Source organism: Erinaceus europaeus, chromosome 1 (assembly GCF_950295315.1).
Source record: "Erinaceus europaeus chromosome 1, mEriEur2.1, whole genome shotgun sequence".
NCBI lineage: Eukaryota > Metazoa > Chordata > Mammalia > Eulipotyphla > Erinaceidae > Erinaceus > Erinaceus europaeus.
This window is the reverse complement of record NC_080162.1, coordinates 114638318-114663386: the sequence shown is the minus strand read 5'-3', so window position 1 is coordinate 114663386 and position 25069 is coordinate 114638318. Positions and strand designations below refer to the sequence as shown.

The following is a 25069-nucleotide window of genomic DNA, read 5'->3' as shown; positions in this document are numbered from 1 at the left end:
CAGTACTGCTGCCTACTGGCTGTGGGAACCCACAGTGTTGTCAGCTGGAAACAGGGTAATCTCTGCATCTGTTGAGGGAATGAAATCAAGCATGCCACTAAGTAAGTGCAGGTTTCTAGGCCTTCCTGGAGGCTCAGGTGAAAGTGCATTGTTCTCTTTAAGTATTGGATCACTCTCTACCCCACTCTTCCCCACTTTTTTTTTTTTTCTCTCGTTACTGAGCTAGAATGACTTGAATCAGGATTCAGAATCAGCGGTTGATGTGCAGGGAGTTAGGTGATCTATCCCTTACTCTAAGAGGCACCAGGATGGGGTCAGGGCTGACCTAGGTGTTGTAGAAGTCAGTTCTCTCTCTCTCTTTTTTTTTTTCAGAACTAGGAAAGAGAAGTGTGCTTGTTTTTATTATTTTAATTTCTTTATTGGAGATTAATGGTTTACAGTAAAAGTAAAATACAATAGTTTGTACATGTGTAACATTTCCCAGTTCTCCACATAACAGTTCAACCCCTTCTAGGTCCTCCTCAATATTTTTCCTTTTTTTTTTTTTTTTGTTTTGTTTTTTGTTTTGTTTTGATCAGAACACTGCTCAGCTCTGGCTTATAGTGGTGTGGGGGACTGAACCTGGGACTTGAGAGCCTCAGGCATGAGAGTCTCTTTGCATAACCATTATGCTATACCCCCACCCTCTCTCTCTCTTAAAATTTGTTTTTTCTTTCTTTTCTTTTCTTCCTTTCTTTTTTTTTCTTTTTTTTTTTTTTTTTTTTTTTTTGCCTTCAGCTTATCTCTGGGGCTCAGTGCCTGCATGATGAATCCACTGCTCCTGACAGCCATTTTCTCCATTTATTATTATTTTTTTAATAGGGTAGGACAGAGAGAAATTGAGAGAGGAGGGGAAGACAGAAAGGAGGAGAGAAAGATAGACACCTACAGACCTGCTTCATCTCCTGTGAAGTGACCTCTCTGCAGGTGGGAAGCTGGGAGCTTGAACCAAGATCATTGCCAAGATCACTGTGCAGATCCTCGTGCTTTGTACTATATGTACTTAACCCAGTGTGCTATTGGCCAGCCCTCTCTTTTAAAATTTTTTTTATTATCTTTATTTATGGGTTAGAGACCGACAGAAATCAAGAAGGGAGAGGGAGTTAGGGAGAGAGAGACAGAGAGACACCTGCAGCCCTGATTCATCACTTTCCTCCTGCAGGTGGGGACCAGGGACTTGAACCTGGGACTTACACATTGTTAACAGGTGCGCTCAACCAGATGCACCACCACCCAGCTCCCAGAAGTCAATTCTCAATGCCTGCCACTGGCAGGAGAGTCAGATGCTCAAGGCCCCTGGGGAACAGAATGTGAAGGGAGAGTCCTGTCTTGCTATCCATATCTGGGTGCTGAGGACCTGAAGATGACTTCTATCTCGCTCCCTTTTCCTCCCCACCATGGGCTGATCCTCTACTTATTCCTTCTGGATAGCTGCCAGAAATGGGTGTGGAGTGGCTGGACAATGTCTCCCTCCTGCCTCCAGGGGTTTTGAAATCTGGTCTTGAAATAATGTCTTTGGGACATAAGCGTTCTTAGTGAGCCTGTTGCAGCCAGACTCTTTCAGCCTGAATCTGGTCTGGTTCTTATAGCCTCCTGAGTCCTGTGCTCATTCTGAAGCCTCTGTTTTCTGGATATTTGCATGAATGTTTGGGCTAGATATAGCTGTTTTTCTCTCTTCCCCTTGCCAACCTCATGCGCCCACCTAGCCAGTGCTGCTGCACTGTGACACTTGGGTTTCTGATGCTTGTATGCTAAACCCATATCTCTTTAAGGTTCTGTGTCCCTTTTGCCCAAATTGTCATTCATTGAATGGCCCAGTGCTGAATAAATGCTTGGAAATAAATGTTGAGTCTAGTTGAATCCGATTCCCTTGTACTCATAAAGAAATAGGTTCTTTTTATTTTAAAATTTTCTTAGTGATTCAATAGTGATTATCAAGATTGTAAGATCACAGGGGCACAATTCCACACAGTTCCCACCACCAGAGTTCTGTGTCCCATCCCCTCCATTGAAAGCTTTCCTATTGTCTACCCCTCTGGGATTATGAACCAAAGATCTTTGTGGGGTGCAGAAGGTGGGAGGTCTGGCTGCTGTAATTGATTCTCTGCTAGACATGGTTGTTGGCAGGTGGATCCATACCCCCATCCTGTTTCTGTCTTTCCCTAGTAGGGTAGGGCTCTGGGGAGGTGGGGTTCCAGGACACATTGGTGAGGTTGATCTATAACCCCAGCCTTAAACAATGGCTTTAAACAATGGTCAGGGGGTCAGATGATGGCGCACCTGGCTAAGTGCACACACCACAGTGTGCAAGGACCCAGGTTCAAGCCCCTGGTCCCCACCTGCAAGGGGATAGTTTCATGAGTGTTGAAGCAGGGCTGCAGGTGTCTCTCTGTCTCTTCCCATCTCTGTCTCCCCCTCCCATCTTGATTTCTTACTGTCTCTGTCCAATAAAAAGATTGTGGTCAGTGGGCAGCAAGGAGGTGGAACTTGTTGGCCTTCAGGAATGATAGTGTGTTGAAAGACTGGAGATGATTTTAAAGTCTCTGGATGGAGTCAAACTCACTGGTGTGTCCAAGGAGTTGAATGAAATGAGCCCTTTTGTGTAGGTGTAGGCTGGTCGGTTCCTAGTCAGGCAGAAATGTTATCAACTCTGTGAACAGAGGACATATACCATGTGCTCCTGATTCAGACTCATGTGCCGGAAATCTAGAGAGGTTTTAGAAGTCCATAAAAGTACAGAAATTGTTTCAGGCCCTGGGGGGTCTTCTGTTTTTGAGCAGTAAGGTAAGAGCTGTGGTTTCCCTAGTTGTCCTGTCAACTAGAACTTAGTAATGTTTAACTTTGCCACATAGTAGTGTCGGAAGCCAGACAGTGAAAGGCCCTTTCCGACTTGATCCAAGAACTTTGGTTCTTCCTAAAACCCCTTCATCATGAGTCTATTGGATTCATCTTAATACGTGTTGATAGAGAGCCTACTGTGTGCCAAATATGTCCTGGGCCAGGTATGGAGGATTCAGAGACACAGTCAAAGGAGAGAGAACTGGCAGATAGGCCCAAGCCAGTGTGTCAGGCAAGTCAGAAGGATCCTAGTTGCAGTTTGGACACAGTGCCCAAGTAAAAGTGAATGAACCCCTCTAAGCATGGGAGGAGGAGTAGGCAGAGCATCCAGGAAGACTTCTCTCTCTCTGCATTTGCTTCATTTTATTTTATTTATTTTCACCACTCCCATCACCAAAGGTCTGTGTCCCCATCCTCACCCCCATAGATAACCACTATAGTTCTCCCACAGTCTGAGATACAGATTGACTTTTTTCCACATTTGTATACTCAAGTCTCTCTGTTCCATATGTGAGTGACGCCATTCTGTAGTTGTCCTTCACCTCCTTACTTGCTTCACTGAGCATCATCTTCTCCAGTTTCATCCACTTTATCCTGAAGGACACAATATTATTTATTTATTTATTTATTTTTATTGCTGAATGGGAGGACTTCTCAAAGGTCTGAGTCTAGGAGAATGGAATGAAGTAGGTTGTTGCAGGTGAAGGCATAGAAATGCTATGTCTGGGGCCAGATGGTGGTGCACCTGGTTAAGCGCACACTTTACAGTGCTCTAGGACCCAGGTTCAAGCCCTTGGACCCCACTTGCAGGGGAAAAGCTTCATGAGTGGTGAAGCAGGGCTGCAGGTAATCTCTCTGTCTCTTCCTCTCTCTCTTGCTTCCTCCCCTCTCAATTTCTGTCTGTCTCTATCTGTTCAATAATAAATAAATAAAAAGATGAAAGAAAGAAAGAGAGAGAGAGAGAGAGAAAGAAATGTCATCTGTGTTGCCATCACTCTTCTACAATAAGCTGAGGGAACAGAAGCTGGGGCTAGAAGGAGGCCTGGCTGTCCCAGGCCATCTGACTTCTAGCTACACTATATCCTGTGCTGTATGGACAAGCTAGCATGAAATCCTGAATTGTTTGCTCTAAGACAGTGTTTCCGAGCCTCAATGTTCTTGTGAATTGCCTCCCAAACTGGTGAGAATGCAGTTCGATGTCCTAGTTCTGAGGTTAAGGCTTGAGATTCTGTATTCTTGTGCTACCCAGCGCCTTTGAGTGGTGACGTTCTAAGAAACCTCTCTCCCAAGAGCCAGATGGTGGCACATCTGGTCAAGCGTACATGTTACAGTGTGCAAGGCCCTGGGTTTGAGCCCCCCCCTCCCTCACCCCCACCAGCAGGGAGAAAACTTTGCAAGCAGTGAAACAGGATGCAGGTGTCTCTCTCCCTCTCTACCTCTCCTCTCTCATTTTTTTCTCTGCCTTATCAAATGAAAAAGAAAAATTTTAAAGTTAAGAAAAGCAGGGGCCAGGCAATGCTGCACCTGGTTAAGCACACATATCACAGTGCACAAGGACCTGGATTCAAGCCCCTGGTCCCCACCTGCCAGGGAGAGCTTCACAAGTGGTGAAGCAGGGCTGCAGGTGTCTCTCTCTGTCTCTTTCCTTCTCTGTCTCCCTCCCCTCTCAATTTCTCTCTGTCTCTGTCTAATAATAAATACAAACTTTTAAAAAAAAAATTAAGAATCCATGGAGCTCTCCCACACCTCATACAAGTGGTACGTGTGTTGTTAATAAAATTCTCTTAGATAATGATAAAGACAGAGAGGTGTTGCCAGTGTTGAGGATGTTAGAGAGGAGGGCTAGGTGAGGTACCCACTGTTAGTGGGCTGCTCTGTGGACTTCCCACCCACCAGCACACAGTTTCTCTACTAGAAGAAGCTTGAGTGAAGCAGGAGTGGGGGCGGGGAGGGAATCTACAGGGCCTACGGCAACTCTATTGCAGTTGCAGGAGGCCCCATCCAAGACAGACATGTTTTGCCCTGTCCTGAAACAGACACCAAGCACCATGTTTTCAACAGATGCTGTCAATCTTCACTTTTTCAGCAGTCAGATTAGACACTAGTATTTAATAATAACTCTCTCTCGTCTTTTTTTTTTTTTATTATCCTTATTTATTGGATAGAGACAGCCAAAAATCCAGAGGGTAGGGGGAAATAGAGAAGGGAAAGGCAGAGAGACACCTGCAGCCCTGCTTCGCCACTCACAAAGCTTTTCCCCTGCAGGTGGGGGACTGGGGTCTTGAACCTGGGTCCTTGAGCACTGTAACATGTGTGCTCAATCAGATACTCCATCACCACCTCTCCCCTTATTCCTTTCTCTCTCCCTCCCTTCCTCCCTCCTTTCTTTCTTTCTCTCTTCCTTTCTTTCTTTCTTTTCATTTGATAGAACAGAGAGAAATTGAGAAGGCAGGGAGAGATAGAGGAGAGAAAGGTAAGCAGACACCTGCAGACCTGCTTCACCAATTGTGAAGCATCCCCACTGCTGGTGTGGAGTTGGGGCTTGAATCTGGGTCTTTGCACGTATCCTTGCACATAGTACCATGTGTGCCATGGCCTGGCGCTCCCTTCCCTCCCTTCCCCTCCCCTCCCCTCCCCTCCCCTCTCCTCCCTCCCTTCCTTCCTTTTCCCTCCCTTCCTTCCTTTTTCCTTCCTTCCTTCCTTCCTTCCTTCCTTCCTTCCTTCCTTCTTCTTTTTTAAGATTTATTTGTTTGTTTATAAGAAAAACAGGAGAAAGAAAGAGAACGAGAGCATCACTCTGGCATACACAATGCCAGGGATTGAACTCCGAACATCATACTTGAGAGTCTAATGCTGTATCCACTGCACCATTTCCCTGAGTGATAATGACCATTTTTGTTAAACTGTACCATTTTGTAGGAGGTAGATGCTTAGAGGATAGTTGCTTTCCTGTTGACTCTCACTTCTTCTGTTTGTCTTATGCTCACCACACAGCTGTTTTATTTGAGTAAATAAGTCGTGAAGGAACTGAGGACCTACCTTCGCTCGTGATGAGTTCACAAACTGGAAAGAAGGAGACCAGGGTGACTGGAATTTGAAGTGTTCCCTGATTACAGTTGAGAAAGTGGGCTGTACCTCAATGAGATGGAGGCTGAGACACTGGGCTGAAAGTAGGAGGCAGGAGGAGGGGACCAGGAAGTCGCTCCTGAGGGCAAAGCCTGGGGGAGCTTCACAGTGCTCAGGGTGGGGGGAGGTTACAGCCTTGGCTGTGGGCAAGGGAGCAGCCAGGGCTTCTTAACCTCTTCTCCTTGCTTCTGACTTCTAGGTGACTCCTGGGGGTGGGGTCTTTTATGTGCCCCCAGGCTATTGCAGCAAGTACAGAAATGTCTCATTTTTTTATGCTGCTGCTCCACTCCTCTTGCCTTTGGCCTTCCACATGGCAGTCCCACACAGGAGATCAAATTCCAGCTATCTGTGGGAACAGTAATGTCTCTTCCTTCTTCCCAAACTCCAGAAATGTCTTTTCTCCAGGATCCAAGTTTCTTCACCATGGGTATGTGGTCCATTGGAGCAGGAGCCCTGGGGGCTGCAGCCTTGGCCCTACTGCTGGCCAACACCGACATATTTCTGTCCAAGTCTCAGAAAGCAACGCTGGACTATCTGGAGGATATAGAACTGAAGACACTAGACACCAGTAAGCAGTGAACCCAGTGGTCTTAGTACTTTTCCAGGCACTAGGATGCAGGCTTACTTCCTTCTGTCTAAAATAGCTTTTTGTTTTGTTTTGTTCTTAAACTGAAAAGCCAATATAACAGGATCAGGAAAAATTTAGTAGTGTTTTTAAAAATCACTCATAATGAAATAGTGTCTACTTAGACTTAGATACTCTCCTCACCTACTTCCTATTAAAAAATTTAAAATCACTGATAATCCCATTACCCTAACCTAACATCATAGTCACTTTTAGTTTTATATTTTTTTTATATATTTTTATTTATTATTGGGTAGATACAGAGAAATTAAGAGGGGAGAAGGAGATAAGAGAAGGAGAAAGACAGACACCTGCAGCCCTGCTTCACCACTTGTGAAGTTTTCCCCCTGTAGGTGGGGACCAGGGGCTTGAACCAGGGTCCTTGTGCACTGTAATGTAAGCACTTAACCAGGTGCGCCAACACCTGGCCCCTAATTTTATATTTTTCATGCTATGTTTTTATATATTAATGATCACGTATATGTGGCATTTTACGTTTCAGATTTTTAAAAATCTTTGTTTGCTTATTTATTTATTTTTACCAGAGCACTGATCAACTCTGGCTTATGGTGATGCAGGGACTTTGGAGCCTCAGGCATGAGAATCTCTTTGAAGAACCATTATGCTATCTATCCCCAAAATACTCATTTTATTTTTTTATGAGAGAATGGGAGGGAAAAAGAGAACCAGAGCATAACTCTGGCACATGCTTGAACTTGGGACCTCATGCTTAAGGGTCCAGAACTTTATCTGCTGTATACCCTCATAGGCTGCTACATTTCAACTTTTTCATGTCAAAAACTTTTTTTCATTCCTTACCAGTGTTCTCTGTTAAATTATTATAAAAATAATATGAAGGGCCAAGTGGTGGTGCACTTGGTTGAGCACACGTGTTATCATGTACAGGACCGGACTTCAAGGCTCCACTTCCCACCTGCAGGGGGGAAGCTTCTTGAGTGGTGAAACAGTGTTACAGGTATCTCTGGCTCTCTTTTTCTCACCTCTTGATTTCTCCCTGTCTCTATTCAATAAAGAGAGAAAGAAAGAAAGAAAGAAAGAAAGAAAGAAAGAAAGAAAGAAAGAAAGGAAGGAAGGTAGGAAGGAAGAAAGAGATTCAGGAGGTGGCACAGTGGATAAAGCATTGGACTCTCAAGCATGAGGTCCTGAGTTCAATCCCTGGCAGCTCATATACTAGAGTATTGTCTGGTTCTTCCTCTCTGTCTTCCTATCTTTCTCATAGATTACAAAAGTAGGGAGTCGGGCTGTAGCGCAGCGGGTTAAGCACAGGTGGCGCAAAGCACAAGGACCGGCATAAGGATCCCGGTTCGAGCCCCTGGCGGTGAAGCAGGTCTGCAGGTGTCTATCTTTCTCTCCTCCTCTCTGTCTTCCCCTCCTCTCTCCATTTCTCTCTGTCCTATCCAACAACGACTACAACAATAAAAACAACAAGGGCAACAAAAGGGAATAAATAAATAAAATAAATATTTAAAAAAAAATTACAAAAGTAATAATAAGGGAGTCAGGTGTTAGCGCAGTGGGTTAAGCACACGTGACGTGAAGCGCAAGGACCAGCGTAAGGATCCCGGTTCGAGCCCCTGGCTCCCCACCTGCAGGGGAGTCGCTTCACAAGCAGTGAAGCAGGTCTGCGGTGTCTATCTTTCTCTCTCCACCCCCACCCACCCCGTCTTCCCCTCCTCTCTCCATTTCTTTCTGTCCTATCCAACAACGATGACATCAATAACAACAATAATAACTATAACAATAATTTTAAAAAAATAACAGGGGCAACAAAAGGGAAAATAAATAAGTAAATAAATAAATGAATATAAAAATTTAAAAATAATAAATAATTTTTTATCTTTAGTTAATAGAGTCAGAAATTGAGAGGGGAGGGAGAGATAGAAAGACAGAGAGAGAAACTTGCAGCCCTGCCACACTACTAACGAAGTTTCTCTCCTATAGGTGGGGATCAGGGGCCTGAATCTAGGTCCTTGTGCATTATAACATGTATGCTTATCCAGATGCATCACCATCCAGCCACAATAAAAATTTTAAAAAAGGGAAGTCAGGGTAACTCAGTGAGTTAAGCACATATAGCGTGAAGCACAAGGACCTGCTTAAGGATCCCATTTCGAGCCCCTGGCTCCCCACCTGCAGGGGAGTCACTTCAGAGGCAGTAAAGCAGGTCTGCCAGTGTCTATCTTTCTCTCCCCCTCTCTGTCTTCCCCTCCTCTCTCCATTTCTCTCTGTCCTATCCAACAATGACATCAATAACAACTACAATAATAACTATTAACAACAATAAAAAACAACAAGGGCAACAAAAGGGAAAATAAATAAATAAATTAAATATTTAAAATTTTTTTTAAAAAAAGGTATAATGAGGGGTTGGATGGTGGTGCACCTGGCTGAGCACACGTTACTATGCAAAAGGACCCAGGTTCGAGCCCCCGGTCCCCACCTGCAGGGGAAAGCTTTGCGAGTGGTGAAACAGGGCTGCAGGTTAGCTCCCTCTCTGTCACCCTGTTCCCTCTTGATATCTATCTATCCAATAAATAAATATCATTTTAAAAGTTTTAAAAAATAAAAGAAAAGTTGGGCCTGGTGGTGGCATACCAGGTTAAGTGCACACATTACAGTACACACGGATCCATGTTCAAGCCCCTGGTCCCCACCTGCAGGGGGGAGCTTCAGAAGTGATGAAGCAGAGCTGCGGGTGTCTCTCTGTCTCCTCCTTTCCCTCTCAATTTCTCCCTCTCTCTATCCAATAATAAATAAATAAAAAGAAAAGATGTAATGATACTTTGTCCACAGTACCTGGTAATAGTATACCACTGTTGCCTAACCCAACTCTTCTAGAGTATGTTCTGAGTAATATCTGGCTTCTGGGACTTCACCAGGGCTCCCAAGTCAAACAATTGCAATAAATAACTGTCTCATTCCACAGTCCTGCTGCCCAGAGTAGGTATTTGTCTACTGACCAGAAGTGTCTGGGTTGTCACTGAGATGGGCAGAGTTCAGCTCTCACCTAGGATGCAGCCACAGCACAGTGGCCTCAGCTGGGGGTGGACCTGCCTGTCTCCCTCATCTCTGGCAGCCTATCTGGAGTCCTGTGCTCTCAGCCTTGACTCTGCCACCCATTGAGGATTCAGGCATGGTAGTAGGGAGGGTGCACTGGGCCTGGCAGTTTGGTGAAAGTAGGGGCTCTGCCTGCAGAAAGGGTTTCTCAGGCTCATTAAATTGTGCCCTACAGCCCACCCCCTTCTTTTTGCCCCACAAAAACCTCTTACAGGGGCATGGGCTCTTCTGGAAAATGCTAAGATAGTAAAGGTACTTACTTAGCTAGCCACCACTAGTTATGTTACCTGACAGTATAAGGAGCATTTATTTATTTGTTTGTTTATTTATTGCCTCCAGGGTTATAGCTGGGGCTCAGTGCCAGCACTACAAATCCACTGCTGTTGAAGTCTTTTTTTTTTTTTTTCCATTTTATTGGATAGGACAGAGAGAATCTGAGAGAGGAGAAGGGAAGATAGAGAGAAAGATAGAGTGGTCCAGGAGGTGGCACAGTGGGTGGATAAAGCATTGGACTTTCTTCTTCTTCTAGCGTTTGCCCTTCTTCCGTAGCCAGTCAACAGCGTCAGGTTGAGCCTGATGTAAAGTTTCGAGACCTCCTTTGAATCTGGAGAGGTGGCAGTCGTTGACTATATTGGACTTTCAAACATGAGAGCATGAGGTCTTGCATTCAATCCCTGGCAGCGTATGTACCAGAGTGATGTCTGGTTCTTTCTCTCTCTCCTCCTTTTTTTCTCATGAATAAATTAATTAATTAATTATTTTAAAAGAGAAAGAGAGAGACACCTGCAGACCTGCTTCACCACTTGTGAATTATCCCCCCTGCAGGTGGGGAGCTGGGGGCTCAAACCCAGGTCCTTGAACTTTGTACTATGTGCACTTAACTGGGAGTGCTACCTTCCAGCTTCCAGATGAGCATATCTCTACCCATTTTTTTATATTTATTTATTTTTCCCTTTTTTTGCCCTTGTCTTATTGTTGTAGTTATTATTGTTTTTGTTATTGATGTCATCATTGTTGGATAGGACAGAGAGAAATGGAGAGAGGAGGGGAAGGCTGAGGGGCAGGGGAGAGAAAGACAGACACCTGCAGACCTGCTTCACCGTTTATGAAGCGACTCTCCTGCAAGTGGGGAGCCAGGAGCTCGAACCGGGAACCTTGAGCACCTGACTTCCCTCTACCCATTTTTTTTTTTAATACTGTCTTCAACCCAAAGAGGTCTGCTCAACTGCTTCTACAGCTCAGGAGACTGTTCAGGAGGAGATATCACAGACTCAGGTTTACACAGAAAGATGCAGATCTGTCTGACCTTGGGAGCAGACTTAGCTGCAGGACTATGTACTAGGCCAAAGCCATCTTCTGCCCTCCCCCATGGATAATATAGCAGCTAGTAGATTTAGGTTTAGAAAAAATATACAGTGGTCCGTGAGGGAGGTGGTGCAGTGGATAAAAGCACTGGACTCTCAAGCATAAGGTCCTGAGTTCAATCCCTGGCAGCACATGTACCAGAGTGATATCTGGTTCTTTCTCTCCTCCTATCTTTCTCATTAATAAATAAAATCTTTACAACAACAACATATATATATATATATACATATATGTATATATATGTGTATATATATATACATATATATACTGACTTAATACTTTTGAAGACTTTTTTTTTAAGAATTAAGATTTTCTTTGTCAAAGTCAGTATTTCTTTCAAGCTTGGGGTATTTATATGGCCCAATGGGTTGTAACAATGTTCATTTCTTTTTTTTCTTTTTTTTTTGTACTATGAAAGGAACTTGCCATTTTTTCTGGGTACACCCAAATTGGGACTGTCCAGCTTTGCAGGCAGATCTGTGTTAGGGGAGGGTGTCTAGATATATAATAGGACCTTTCTAATATTTTGCTTTTCCTTAGAAGGATGAATGTTCTCTGTGGCTCCTGTTTGCACTTCCCCACATAGGAAGCACTTTCCAGGTCCTCTGCTAGAGTTGGTGTAACATTTTTATGAGCCGATTTTCAGTCTAGCAAGTCGCGGTTGGACTGGACTGGGCTAGGCTGGGCAGAGCGAAAAAATGATATCTGAATTCTCTTTTCTTCTCCCCAGAGCCTAGGATTTTCAAAGCAAAGGAGCTCTGGGAAAAAAATGGAGCTGTGATTATGGCTGTGCGGAGACCAGGCTGCTTCCTCTGCCGAGAGGTGGGTACATTGAAGGTGTTACTAGAGAAAAGAACCCCAAGAAGTGAGGTCAGCACAGTTGCAGTCAGGACCAAAGAACTTTAGGCCCTCTTTGGCCTTGGGCCAATACCAGTCCAATTCCTCTGTTACTTGTTTTATGTAATTCTTTTTTTTGTGTGATTTAATAATGATTAACAAGATTGTAGGATGACAGAACAGGGATGCAATTCCCTCTACCAAGAGTTTCGTATCCCATCCCCTCCACTGGAAGCTTTCCTGTTCTTTATCTTTCTGGGGGTATGGACCAGAATCCTTTCTGAGGTACAGAAGATGGGAGGTCTGGTTTCTATAATTGCTTCTCCACTGGACATAGGTGTTGGCAGGTGAATCCGTACCCCCAGCCTGTTTCTATCTTTCCCTAGTGGGGCAGGGCTCTGGAAAGGTGGGACTCCTGGACATATTGGTGAGGTCGTTTTCCCAGGCAAGTCAGGATGGTATCATGGTGATGCCTGCAACTTGGTGGCTTATAGGTGGTAAGATACAAAGCAGGACAAAATGTTTAATAAATAGGAACCCAAAGGTAGGAATAGAGCAGATGAAATTAGGGTCTTTTGTGGGAAGAAGCTAGGAAGTCTAGTTTAGGTATTATTGCCTGAGCCTGATAGCAGGTGGACTGAAAAGTACTGTCTGGGAAGATGGTGTTAGAGTTGAGACTAAGGCTAGAAAGCTGGAATAGGGCAGAGAGTAGCTCCCAGGTATGAGGAAAGTATCTGAATACCATTAACTGTTTACCCCATAGAACTGACCTAGGGCCCATATCTATTTATATTTAACACAGGAGTCTGACCTCTGAGTCCCTGTCAGTCTGAGCTCACAGTCCATGGTCACAGCTGGGAACATTCTAGGATGCACTCATTTCAAGACCAGTCTGCCGTGAGTGGCAGAATAGGCTGACCCAGCCTTCCTTCAGAAAGTGGGGCAGGCTCTATCTACCATGGCTATATTCTTTTGACTGCTTCTGCTCACTTTACAGCCTGTATATTCAGGAGTTAGCAGCATCCTTGGCCTGCTTTTGGTATTTCTCAGACTCTTTTACTGTTCTGTACATGTGACGGTCTTACTGTGTGTTCTTGGCCTTGTATCTGTCACCTGGTGCTATTTCAGTCATGGAGGCTCTAAGGGCTAAATAACTTTATCTTCTTCAAGGTCTGCAGGACACCTGCATTCCTTCACTCAGGGCCCCACCCTCTGGTGGTGTAGGCTAATCTCCTTTAAGATAAACTGGTTCAAAACCTTAGTTTCATCTGATGCTTTACCTGCCCCCTCACTCAGTGCCACATCACAAAGCTTGTTATTCACAGATTCCTGAGTTTAGGATGTGAACATCCCCACAGGATATTATTCATCTGGCAATAAGAAGTACAGTTTGAACTCTGGGCTTTTGATCACAAGTACCTCCAGATTCCAATAGAGAAGCCTGTTGTGACTTGTTTTCTCAAGATCGGTTAAACTCCAGAGGTTCCAAGAGCAACTAGTCCAGCTGCAGCCTGTTGTAGCTATACTGTGGTCTTTGGTTTTTGTGAAAGGGTGATTGACTGGCAGTGTTATTTAGAATGGCCCAGGGAGGAGGTCTATGACTCAGTTTCCACTCCAGGGCTTTGCATACTGACACACCCAGAATAAAGAGCCCAGAAAAAATGAGTAAAGCCTTTTATCCTGCACACAGGTGGACTTTGACCATGTCAGACCAATACTTCTCTCTGTTCTAGGGCTTAGTTTGCTACTCAGTGACCCTCTTGAGAAATACATTGCTTTTTAAAAAAAGAAAAAAAAGATTTATTATTTATTTATTTATGAGAAAAAGGGAGGGAGAGGTAGAGAGAGAGATAAAGGAAGAGAGAGACACGCCATCACTCTGGTTTATGCAATGCCAGAAATTGGACTCAGGACCTCATGTTTGAGAGCCCAATGCTTTTTTGTCCACTGTACCATGAACCACTTGCTAAATGCCACTTGCTAAATGTCCTGGAACCTCACCTCTCTAGAGCCCTGTCCCACTAGGGAAAGATAGAAACAGGCTGGGGGTATGAATTCACCTACCAGTACCCATGTCCAGCAGAGAAGCAATTATAGAAGCCAGACCTCCGACCTTCTGCACCCCATAAAGAATTTTGGTCTATGCTCCCAGAGAGATAAAGAACAGGGAAACTTCCAATAGAGGGGATGGGACATGGAATTCTGGTGGTAGAAATTGTGTGGAATTATATCCCTGTTATCCCACGGTCTTGTTAATCATTATTAAATTGCTAATTTAAAAAAAAGAATTCTGCATCATCAGATTATCCTGTTTTGCTTGTTCATTCTAGAAATAAGTGAAACATTAAATGTAGTTGCCAACCTACAGAAGTATATTTATGTTAGAAGTAAGCAGGCTGGGTCCTGTGTTTCGCTCTAGTTAGCTAACAGATGATGGGAAGGGTTTCCAGGAATATAGAAAATGTCCATCTAGTTCCACAAAACTCCCTGCTTGCTTTAGTGTCTTGCTACCCACTCCCTAAACATTTATTGTACTTGAGCTTCGAATTCACTATTGTTGGGTGCTGGAGATTACGATGATGATAGAGACAGAGAGAAAGATACGGTGAGAGAACAGGGAGAGAAAGAGATATCTGCAGCACTGCTTAACTATTCTTGACACTTCCTCCTGCAGGTGGGGGCCTGGGGCTCAAACCCAGGTCCTTGTCCATGCCAACTTGTGCTTTTTACCGGTTCTGTTAATACTCCACACTAGGGTGTCGGAGATTGAATGTTAAAAGAGAAAGTACTCTCCTCAATGTTTATTCTTAGACCAATAATCCGAAATAAAGAAATAAAAGAAGGGGCCAGGTGGTGGTGCACCTGACTGAGCGAACATGTTACAAAGCACAAGGACCTAGGTTCGAGCCCCCGGTTCCCACCTACGGGGGGAAAGCTTTGCGAGTGGTGAAGCAGTGCTCCAGGTGTTTCTCTGTCTCTCTCATTCTCTATCTCCCCTTCCTTCTCAATTTCTGGCTGTTTCTATCCAATAATTTTTTTAAAAAGTGAGCTACATTAGAAAATATTTTCTGGTATTTTTTAATTCTAACATCGAATGGGAAAAAGAAATTTGTTTTTAACTTTGAAGATTTACCATGACACATGCAGTTTTACTGGTGCACACAACACACAGCTCATGACAGTCAAGGGTATCTGTACTGACCAGCTCAAGTGTCTTCTCCCCATTCTCCATTTTCATCTTCAGATATTTTTCTTTGATTTTTTAAATTTTTATTTATTGGATAGAGACAGCCAGATATCAGGAGGGAAGGGGGAGATAGAGAAGGGTAGAGACAGAGAGACACCTGCAGCCCTGCTTCACCACTCATGAAGATTTCCTCCTGCAGGTAGGGACCAGGGGCTTGAACCTGGGTCCTTGCACATTATATAGCATGTGTGCTCAACCAGGTGCAACCCCTATCCAGCTCCCATCTTCAGATCTTTCTACCAAGTATGTATTTATTTATTTTTTTACATTTTATGTATTTATTCATGAGAAAGATAGGAGAGAGAGAAAAAAACAGCTATCACTTTGGTACATGTGCTTCCTGGGATTGAAATTGGGACCTCATGCTTGAGAATCCAGTGCTCTATCCATTGTGCCACTTCACAGACCACCCAAGTATCTATTTCTTTCTTTTTTAATTTTTTAAATTTTTAAAAATATTTATGTATTTTCCCTTTTGTTGCCCTTGTTGTTTTTTATTATTGTTGCTGTTATTTATGTCATTGTTGTTAGATAGGACAGAGAGAAATGGAGAGAGGAGGGGAAGTCAGAGATGGGGGAGAGAAAGATAGACACCTGCAGACCTGCTTCACTGCCTGTGAAGTGACTCCCCTGCAGGTGGGGAGCCAGGGGCTCAAACTGGGATCCTTAAGCCAGCCCTTGCCATGTGTGCTTAACCTGCTCTGCTACCGCCTGATTCTCCTAAGTATGTTTCTTTATGCATGTCCAGCCATGTGTTAGTCATTGAGGGATACAAGAGATAGAAGACACAGTTTCACAGTAAGACATGTTTGGGAACTTAAGAGACCATGCCCAGTTGAATTGGAGCACTCAAGACTCAGTAGAGTGACCAAGCAGGGAAAGATGGATAGGCACAGAGAACCTGAGCTTTACTAGAGGCCGCACTTGCCAAATAGAATGTTTAGATTAGGGATCCCTTTGTGAAGAGTGGGATTTAAGCTGGAGGGGAGAAAAAAAAGGTAGAGGAGTGCCAGTTGAGTTAATGTGTAGTGTAGAGGCAACCTGTCACATATAGCCTGTGTGGACTTTGTGCTGATTTGATGTGGCTCGGGGAGAGATGGGGAAATAGAACAAAGAAGCGTCATGGATCCTCTCTAGGCCAAGGATAGAGCATCTGTAATAGGAGTTGAGTTTCTCCCTCCCTCTTTGAGAAGAGAAAACCATCTTGAGGAGGGGACCTGACACCTTGCCTTGAGACTCAGTACCTAGCCCACTAAACAGCCATTCATTATTTCTGGCATGTTGCTCGCAGACTTTGTTCTGCACTTAGTGCCAGCCACACGACGAGCCTGCAGAGCAGAGGATATTGCAAAGCTGAAGAGCTCTAAGAGTGGGCAGAGGTAGATAGCATAATGGTTATGTTAAGAGATTCTACTGCCTGAGGCTCCAAAGTCCCAGGTTCAATCCCTTACAGCACCACCGTAAACCAGAGCTGACTAGTGCTCTGGGAAAGAGAGAGAGAGAGAGAGAGAGAGAGAGAGAGAGAGAGAGAGAGAGAGAAAGGAAGAAAGAAAGAAAGAAAGAAAGAAAGAAAGAAAGAAAGAAAGAAAGAAAGGAAGGAAGAAAGAAAGAAAGAAAAAAGAAGGAAAAGAGGGGGTTAGGTAGTGGCACACCTGGTTGAACACAGGCTTAAGCTCTTGGTCCCCACCTGTAGGGATTAGGGTTAGGGTTAGGGCAAGTGGTAAAGAAGAGCTGCAGGTGTCCCTCTCCCTCTCTATCACCCCCTTCCCTCTTGATTTCTGGCTGTCTATATCTAATAAATAAATAAAGATAATTGAAAAATTAAAATAAAAACTCTTTTAAGAGTTCCTGAACTTCCCTGTCTTCTGTAGGAGGCTGCAGAACTGTCTTCTCTGAAGCCCAAGTTGGATGAACTGGGTGTCCCCCTCTATGCTGTGGTGAAGGAGAAGATCAAGACGGAAGTGAAGGACTTCCAGCCCTATTTCAAAGGCGAAGTCTTCCTGGATGAAAAGGTAGATGTCGTGTGAGTCTCTGTAGACACAGGCTAGTGTGGGTGGTGCTCAGAGGTAGACTTCAGTAGTATAAAGTGTGTCTGGCCTGGAGCTATAAAAGCTAGAGGTCCTGGATAACACTGGAGGCAAAAAAAAAAAAAAAAAATATATATATATATATATATATATATATATGTCCTGAAGTTGGGCAGTGGCATTCCCAGTGGAGTGCACAAGGACCCTAGTTCAAGCCCCTGGTCCCCAGCTGCAAGAAGGGAATCTTTATGAGTAGTAAAACAGCTATAGGTGTCTCTCCCTCTCCCCTTTCCCTTTCTTGCTTTTAATTAATTAATTAATTAATTAATTGGATAGAGATAGAAATTGAGAGAGCAGGGGGGTATTGAGAGCAAGAAAGAAGAAGAGACATCTGCAGACCTGCTTCACCACTCATAAATCTTCTCTGCAGGTGGGGAGCTGGGAACTTGAACCTGGGTCTTTGTATATTATAACTTGTGCGTTCAACCAAGTGTCCCACCACTCAATCCCTGCCCCCTTCCCTCTCAGTTTCTCTCTGTATCAAAAAGAAAGAAGAGAGAGAGAGAAAAAAATATATATATATATTTATATATATTATATATATAAATATAAACATATATATATATATATATATATATAGCCACTAGGAGCAGTGGATTGATCGTGCAGTCACCCAGCACTAGTGAGAACCATAAGACAATTAACAAAAAGGGAGGGGTGCTGGACGCTAGTAGTGCACCAGGTTAAGTGCACATAGTGTGAAATGTAAGGACCTGCATAAGGATCCCATTTTTAGACCTCAGCTCCCCCCCTACGGGGGGAAGTCACTTCACAAACAGTGAAGCAGGTCTGCAGGTGTCTGTCTTTCTCTTCCCCTCAAAAAAAAAAAATGTATCCTGTTGGGAACTATTTCTCCTTGGGAAAGTAGACATATGGGATCTGTTTTTCTCACTCCTACAGAAAATGTTCTACGGCCCTCAAAGACGGAAGATGATGTTTATGGGCTTTGTCCGTCTGGGTGTCTGGTCTAATTTCTTCCGGGCCAGGAGTGGAGGATTTTCTGGAAACCTAGAAGGGGAAGGCTTCATCCTCGGAGGCGTTTTTGTGGTGGGAGCAGGAAAGCAGGTAATTTCCTCATGATTGCTTACAGGTCTGTGGCCTGCTGTGTGAGGTATCTTTCTTAATGTAATGTCTCCTAGCCTTCCTTCTGGATAGCAAGGGCACATGAGAAGGGGCTGGAGGGAATAGCCATGGATCACACATCTGCTTTCAACACTTCATGTGTGAATCTGCTCACTTGTCATAGTGACTTCATGAGACAGTGTGAGAGTTTTGCAGGTGCAAAACTTGTGACAAAGAGGGTGAGTGACTGTAGGTACAGCTCATTCAGTGACATGACTGAGCTTGAACTCAGATCTTCTAACATTCAAGTTCTGTTTTTGATGCTTTTAGCAAAAGTATGGTGGCCAGGTGGTGATACACCTGGTACTAAGCATAGGGGCCCATACAAGAATCTGGGTTTGAAGTCTGGCTCCCCACCTTCAGGGGCAACACTTCATAAGTGGTGAAGCAGGTCTGCAGGTGTCTGTCTTTCTCCCTTTCTATCTCACTCTCCCCTCTCAATTTCTCTCTGTGCTATCCAATAAAATGGAAAAATGGCCTCCAGGAGCAGTGGATTTGTAGTGCCAGCACCGAACCCCAGAGATAACCCTGGAGGCAAAAAATAAATTATGTGTGTGTGTGTGTGTGTGTGTGTGTGTGTGTGTGTGTGTGTGTGTGAGTGTGTGTGTGGAGAGAGAGAGAAACAGGGAGGGTAAAGAAGGGATAAAAGCAAGCCTGGGAAAATGAGGTGGCAAGACTTGGAGGGAGGCGCTCCCTTTCCCTTTGGGGGGGTCCTACTGTCAGGGCACTCCCAGGAGAGGTAGCAGACTCCTCTATCAAAAGTCTTTGTGGGGCCTTGACTTTGAGGAGCCAGAAACAGCATGGGTGTCCTAGGAGGAGGTGTGGAGAGATGTATCTCTGGACTCAGGAGATAGACAGACAGGTAGGTGCTCCATGCCAGATGAAGGGCAGCCTTGAGCAGTGGTCAGTCTCCACCCTGCCCCCAGGTGAGTTCTAGCAGAGAACACTAGACACACTGGAGTGAATTAAGAGGACCTTGACACTGGCAACCTGATTCTCAGCCTTGGACATGTCGTTAACACTGTGCTAGTCATCTGTAAAACCGTGGGGTGGGTCTGTCTGAGTGGAGCTCATTACCAGCATTGGTAAGTACATATGCTTCCATGATTAGGGAAGAGATAAAACCCTTCAATTTTAAGGTTTGTCTGTTTGTTTTATCATCTGAGGGGCTTCATTGCTCTGTGTTGACTTTTTCAGATAGAAAGAAGGGTGTTGACTTTTTCAGATAGAAAGAAGGGAAAAGAGGGGCCAGGCGGTGGTACACCTGGTTAGGTGCACACTACAGTGTACAAGGACCCAGGTTCAAGCCCCTGGTCCCCACCTGCAGGCAGAAAACTTAAAGAATGGTGAAGCAGGACTGCAGGTGTCTTTCCCTCTCTATGTCCTCCTTCCTTCTCAATTTCTCTCTGTATCCCATAATAAATAAATAAGATTTAAAATTAAAAAAAGAGAGAAGGGAAAAGAAACATCAGCTTTGGGGATACTAGGATGGTAAAGCTTATGGCATAATAACACACTAAGTGACCTGCTTTTCCAGCCCTTTAAACTTTGTAATCTTCTTTTATTATTATTATCTTTATTTGTTTTTTGGATAGAGACAGCCAGAACTAGAAAGGGAAGGGGGAGATAGAGAAGGAGAGAGACAGAGAGACACTTGCAGTGCTGTTTTACGATTTGCAAAGCTTTCCCCCTACAGGTAGGGACTGGGGGCTTGAACCCAGATCCTTGTGCACTACAGTGTGCACCTCACCAGGTGTACCACCGCTTGACCCTGTTTTTAATCTCTTCTTTATAAAACTTGATATCTGGGTGCCAGACGGTGGCATACCTGGTTAAGTGCTCACATTACAGTGTGCAAAAACCCAGGTTCAAGCCACTGGTCCCCACCTGCAGGGAGGAAACTTCATGAGTGGTGAAACAGGTCTGCAGGTGTCTGTCTGTTTCTCTCCATCTTTATTTTCTCCTCTCCTCTTAATTTCTCTCTGTCTCTATCCAATAATAAATCAAAAGAATTTTTAAAAGCTTGATATCTATAATGCATTCTCTATATTAGCATCTAGCATGAATTGCTATCTGATTCAGCATAAACATATTTATGAATTTTCTGGTTAAACACATCAAATGTTTTGGTGATAATGGCTGCCAGTGAGTGTTTGCACCTGTTCTGATGCTCAGATATGTTACCTGTGTCACCCTCACCATCAATCTGGGATGTTAACCATGATTATTTCCATCTGTATGTGAAGCAGTGAGCCTACAGATGCAAAATAACTCAATTAAACATACCCAGCTAGTAAGTGGTATAGTGTTAATGAAACTCAGGCACTCAGGACCATCCTGCTCCAGAAAACCTTCCTATAGCCTCTCTCACTCTCTCTCTCTCTCTCTTTTTTTTTTTTTTTTTTTTTTTGCTTCCAAGGTTGTTGATGGGGCTTGATGTCTGCACTACAAATTCACTGCTCCTGGTGGCCATTTTTTCCTTTTTACTGGATAGGACAGAGAGAAATTGAGAGAGGAGGGGAGATAGAGAGGGAGAGAAAGATAGATACCTGCAGACCTGCCTTATGCTTGTGAAGCAACCTCCTGCAGGTGGGGAATGTGGGCTCAAACCTTGATCCTTGCACATAGTATTGTGTATATTTAACTGAGTGCACCACGGTCCAGCCCCCCCTGTGGCCTTTCTGTAGAGGTGGCTCCAGTGACCCTCTCTGGAAGCCCTTGCACTCAGAGCATCATTCAGCTTCTTCTCACACAGGCACTCTGGGAATTGTCTCTCCCCTCCCTCAGTTTCTGCTTCCCTCCTTCTTCAAGGCAGGGCTTGGTTCACCTGCCAGCCTTCTCTTGCCTGGCAGTGACTCACCTGGTACTCATACGCTCCCCTGGGCTGGCTGGCTCACTGTTGGTGTTGCTAGGTGTGTTGTTTGGCTTTGTTGGTTCTCCTGGGAGCTCTTGGTCTTCATCCTTCCTGGTAGGAAGGTGATTAGGCTGTTTTAGCCTCAGCACTCAGAGTGTAACCCCCTTGGTGTGATTTGGGAAGGAGATTTTTTTGTCGTTCAATTGTGTCAGGTACCAGTCAGTAATAATTTTTTAAATCTTTGAAACATTATTTATTTATTATTATTAGAGAGAACTAGTCATAAAGAATATATATATTGGGGGCCAGGTAGTGGTGAACCTGGTCGAGCACACATGTTACAGTGCTCAAGGACCAGGGTTCTAGCCCCCAGTTCCCACCTGCAGGGGGAAAGGTTTACAAGTGGTGAAGCAGGGCTGTAGGTATCTCTCTGTCACCCCCTTCCCTCTTGATATCTGACTGTATCTATCCAATTAATAAATAAATATTTAAAAAATTGAGAGAGCTGGGTAATAGTGCAGTGGGTTAAGTGCATATGACACAAAGCTCAAGGACCCTTGTAAGGATCCCAGTTCGAGCCCCCAGCTCCCCACCTGCAGGGGAGTCGCTTCACAGGCAGTTAAGCAGGTCTGTAGGTGTCTATCTTTCTCTTCCCCTCTCTGTCTCCCCCTCCTCTCTCCATTTCTCTCTGTCCTGTCCAACAACAATGACAGCACTAATGGCAACAACAACAACAATGATAAACAACAAGGGCAACAAAAGGGAAAAAATAGCCTCCAGGAGCAGTGGAGGCACTGAGCCCCAGTGATAACCCTAGAGACAAAAAAAAAAATTGAGAGAGAGAGAGAGCCACTCACATCACTCTGGTACATGTACTACCAGGGATGGAACTCAGGACCTCAAGCTTGAGAGTCTAATGCTTTACCCACTGTGCCAGTTCCCAGACCACTGAAATAATAATCTTTAAGCATATTCACTTTCCAAAAGTAATGTATTTGCACTGTAGAAATTGTTAAAACAGAAAAATAGGAGATGGGGAGAGCTGCTTTATAGCCCAAACACCATGCGCACCTGTTGGCTCACAGTTAAGGTGCTGGAGGAACAGCTCTCCAGGTGTGGTCCCCGCCATGCTGTTGACACAGCCCAGGCGTGAGTTCTGGCACCACATGGAAGTGGCACAACATTAGGGACAGGACAGCTATGTGTTGTAGTCTCTCTCTCTCTCTCTCTTTCTTTCTCTCTCTCTTAAATTAGTTAAATTAGAGAGAGAGAGAAGAGACAGAGTAGGGAAAGAGACCACAACACTGAAGCTCCTTCAGTGGGGTGTGGAGCCAGGCTTGAACCTGGGTCATGCTCTTACCAAACCAGACACACTCTCCAGGTGAGCTGGCTTACCACCCTACCAGTTGATCTTCCAGTGCCTCTTAGAGGTTGACATTTGACCTCTATTTCTATATCTTCAGGTTTGTTAGTGAAACACCCCCCCCTCCCTTTTTGTTTTGCCTCCAGGATCATCACTGGAGTTCAGTGCCTGCACTAGGAATCCACCATTCCTGGTGGCCATTCCTCCCCCCCCTTTTTTCTACTTTTATTTGATAAGCAGAGAGAGAAGTTGAGAGGGAAGGGGAGACAGTGAGGGAGAGAGGAAAACAGATACCTGCAGATCTCTTCAGTGTTCATGAAGCATTTCCCCTGCAGATGGAGAGCAGGGGCTCAAATCTGGGTTCTTGTACATGGTGATATGTGGTGCTTAACTGGGTGTGCCACTGCTGGGCCCCCTCAGTCTGTTTTCTTAACTTGGAATGATCTTCTACCTGTACTTAAAAAAAAAATTATTATTATTATTATCTTTATTTATTGGATAGAGACAGAAATTGAGAAGGTAGAGGGTGAGAGAAAAACAGACACCTGCAGTACTGCTTCACCACTTGTAAAATTTTCCTCCTGCAGGTGGGGACCAGGGTCTTGAACCTAGATCTTTGCACATTGTAACATATGCAGTCAACCAGGTGAACCACCACCCAGTCCCCCTACCTGTACTTCTTACCCATAGACATCCTGACTACCTGTCGTAGTTTATCATCTGTGATGTCTTCCATGATTACCTTGTTATCTTTTGGAACTCTCCCAGCTCCAAAAATGCTGCTTGTATGATACAATACAATGATAATCCAAATATAGTGGTCTTCTTCACATCTGCTTCCTTGTAGGTCAGAGCTGAACAGGATTTGAATGTCTCTTGCCCTATCAGGGAACTTGGAGGATACAGCTGGTGTGAAGACTGATGTACCCCATCTGTTTTCTTTTAGGGCATTCTCCTTGAGCACCGAGAGAAAGAATTTGGAGACAAAGTAAACCCAGTTTCAGTTCTGGAAGCTGCTAGGAAGATCAAACCACAGACTCTGGTCTCAGAGAAAAAATGATTGTGCACGATTGCCCATTGCAGGGTTCATTAGAGGGTACTCATTTGTGTTTCTGCTCTTGGGGACTGTAAGGGGTTAAAAAGTCCATGTAGACCATAGTCTTGGAATAAGTTACTAACATATTTTAATTGCTTTGTGCTTTGGCCCATTAAGACAAAATAGCCCTCCAACAAGACTGACAAAGATTTTAGAAATTAGTGACAGGTTGTTTTGTTTTTTTTTTTTCATCTAAATGTGGAAAACATGAGGCTTAAAGTTGATGATTATATCCAAACATATAGTGTTTGGATGCTTTAATTTGAAGTAGTTTTTATTTCCTTGTTTTAAAAGGTCTGAGAGGGCTGGGAGATATCTCAGTAGTAGAGCACAAGATTTGCATGTCTGAGCCTCCCCAGAGTTGACCTCTGATACTACCATATACCTGAGCTGAGTGGTACTCTGGTCTCTCTTTAAATTCTTTTTTTTTTTTTTAATTGATATCAGAGCCATTGCTGGAATCCAGTGCCTACATTCCTGGCAGCCACTTTTTTTCTTTTCTTTCTATTTTATTAGATAGGACAGAGAGGAATCAAGAGAGAGGGGGAGATAGAGAGGGAGCTAGAAAGATATGCACCTGCAGACTCTGCTTTACCACTCATAAACTGTGTCTCTCAGATGGGGAAAGGGGACTCAAACCCAGGTCCTTGCACATGGTAACTTGTGTGCTCGACTAGGTGAACCACCTCCTGGTCCCCTCAAATCAATCTTTTTTTAATTAAAAAAAAAAGATAATTTAAGGACGTTGATGATTGACTTGAGTGATAAGGATTTAAGGTTTTTGACTTGTGTGTTTTCTACTAGTGACTTGTGGAAGTAATATTAATATTAAATGAATTAATGTTCTCCCAATGGCTACGTAAGGGTAAATTGTAAAGTGAAATCTTTATTTCCTATCTTCCATTCTAACCTCAAAGATGTGCTTTTTTTTTTTTCCAAAAGAAATCAACCTCTTACCCTAATAAAGTTGTGCTTCAGGAATTGCCTGTAATTTTTTCATGATAAAACTAACAACACAGGGAGTAAGGTGGTGGTACACCTGGTTAAGCACACATATCACCATGTGCAAGGAACTGGGTTCAAGCCTCCAATCCCCACCTGCCTGAGGGGAAAACTTCATAAACAGTGAAGCAAGGCTGCAGGTGTCTCTCTGTTTTCTCCCTCTCTATCTCCCTGTCCCCTCTCAATTTCTCTTTGCCCTATTTAATGAAAAGAAACAAAAGGGGGGAAAACTAGCAAAAGTGTTTACCATAATTAAGGCTGAATTTACATGTTTGTGTGATAAGCAATGAACATGAAACATCACTTTTTATCACATGTACTAAATTTATCATGTGTAAGATGTAGCAGGAGTGGTGTGGGTATGGGGGGTTCAGGGGTTTGAGAATGAAA

At 44.0% G+C, this 25069-nt stretch overlaps 1 protein-coding gene across 4 annotated transcripts in view; it reads left to right on the top strand.

Moving 5' to 3' along the window:
• The window catches only part of PRXL2A (peroxiredoxin like 2A), a 39154-nt gene extending 14496 nt beyond the window's left edge, over nt 1-24658 (top strand). For 2 of the 4 annotated variants that reach the window (XM_016188827.2, XM_060193776.1), the window contains exons 2-7: nt 5872-5960; nt 6409-6571; nt 11802-11893; nt 17027-17167; nt 18143-18307; nt 23528-24658. In XM_016188827.2, coding sequence (XP_016044313.2) covers nt 5928-5960; nt 6409-6571; nt 11802-11893; nt 17027-17167; nt 18143-18307; nt 23528-23641 — 708 coding nt within the window. In that variant the 5' untranslated portion in view covers nt 5872-5927 and the 3' untranslated portion in view covers nt 23642-24658. The remainder of the gene's footprint in view (nt 1-5871; nt 5961-6408; nt 6572-11801; nt 11894-17026; nt 17168-18142; nt 18308-23527) is intronic. The other 2 variants (XM_016188828.2, XM_016188826.2) reach the window with 1 other exon arrangement.
• Nucleotides 24659-25069: the final 411 nt, after the last annotated feature.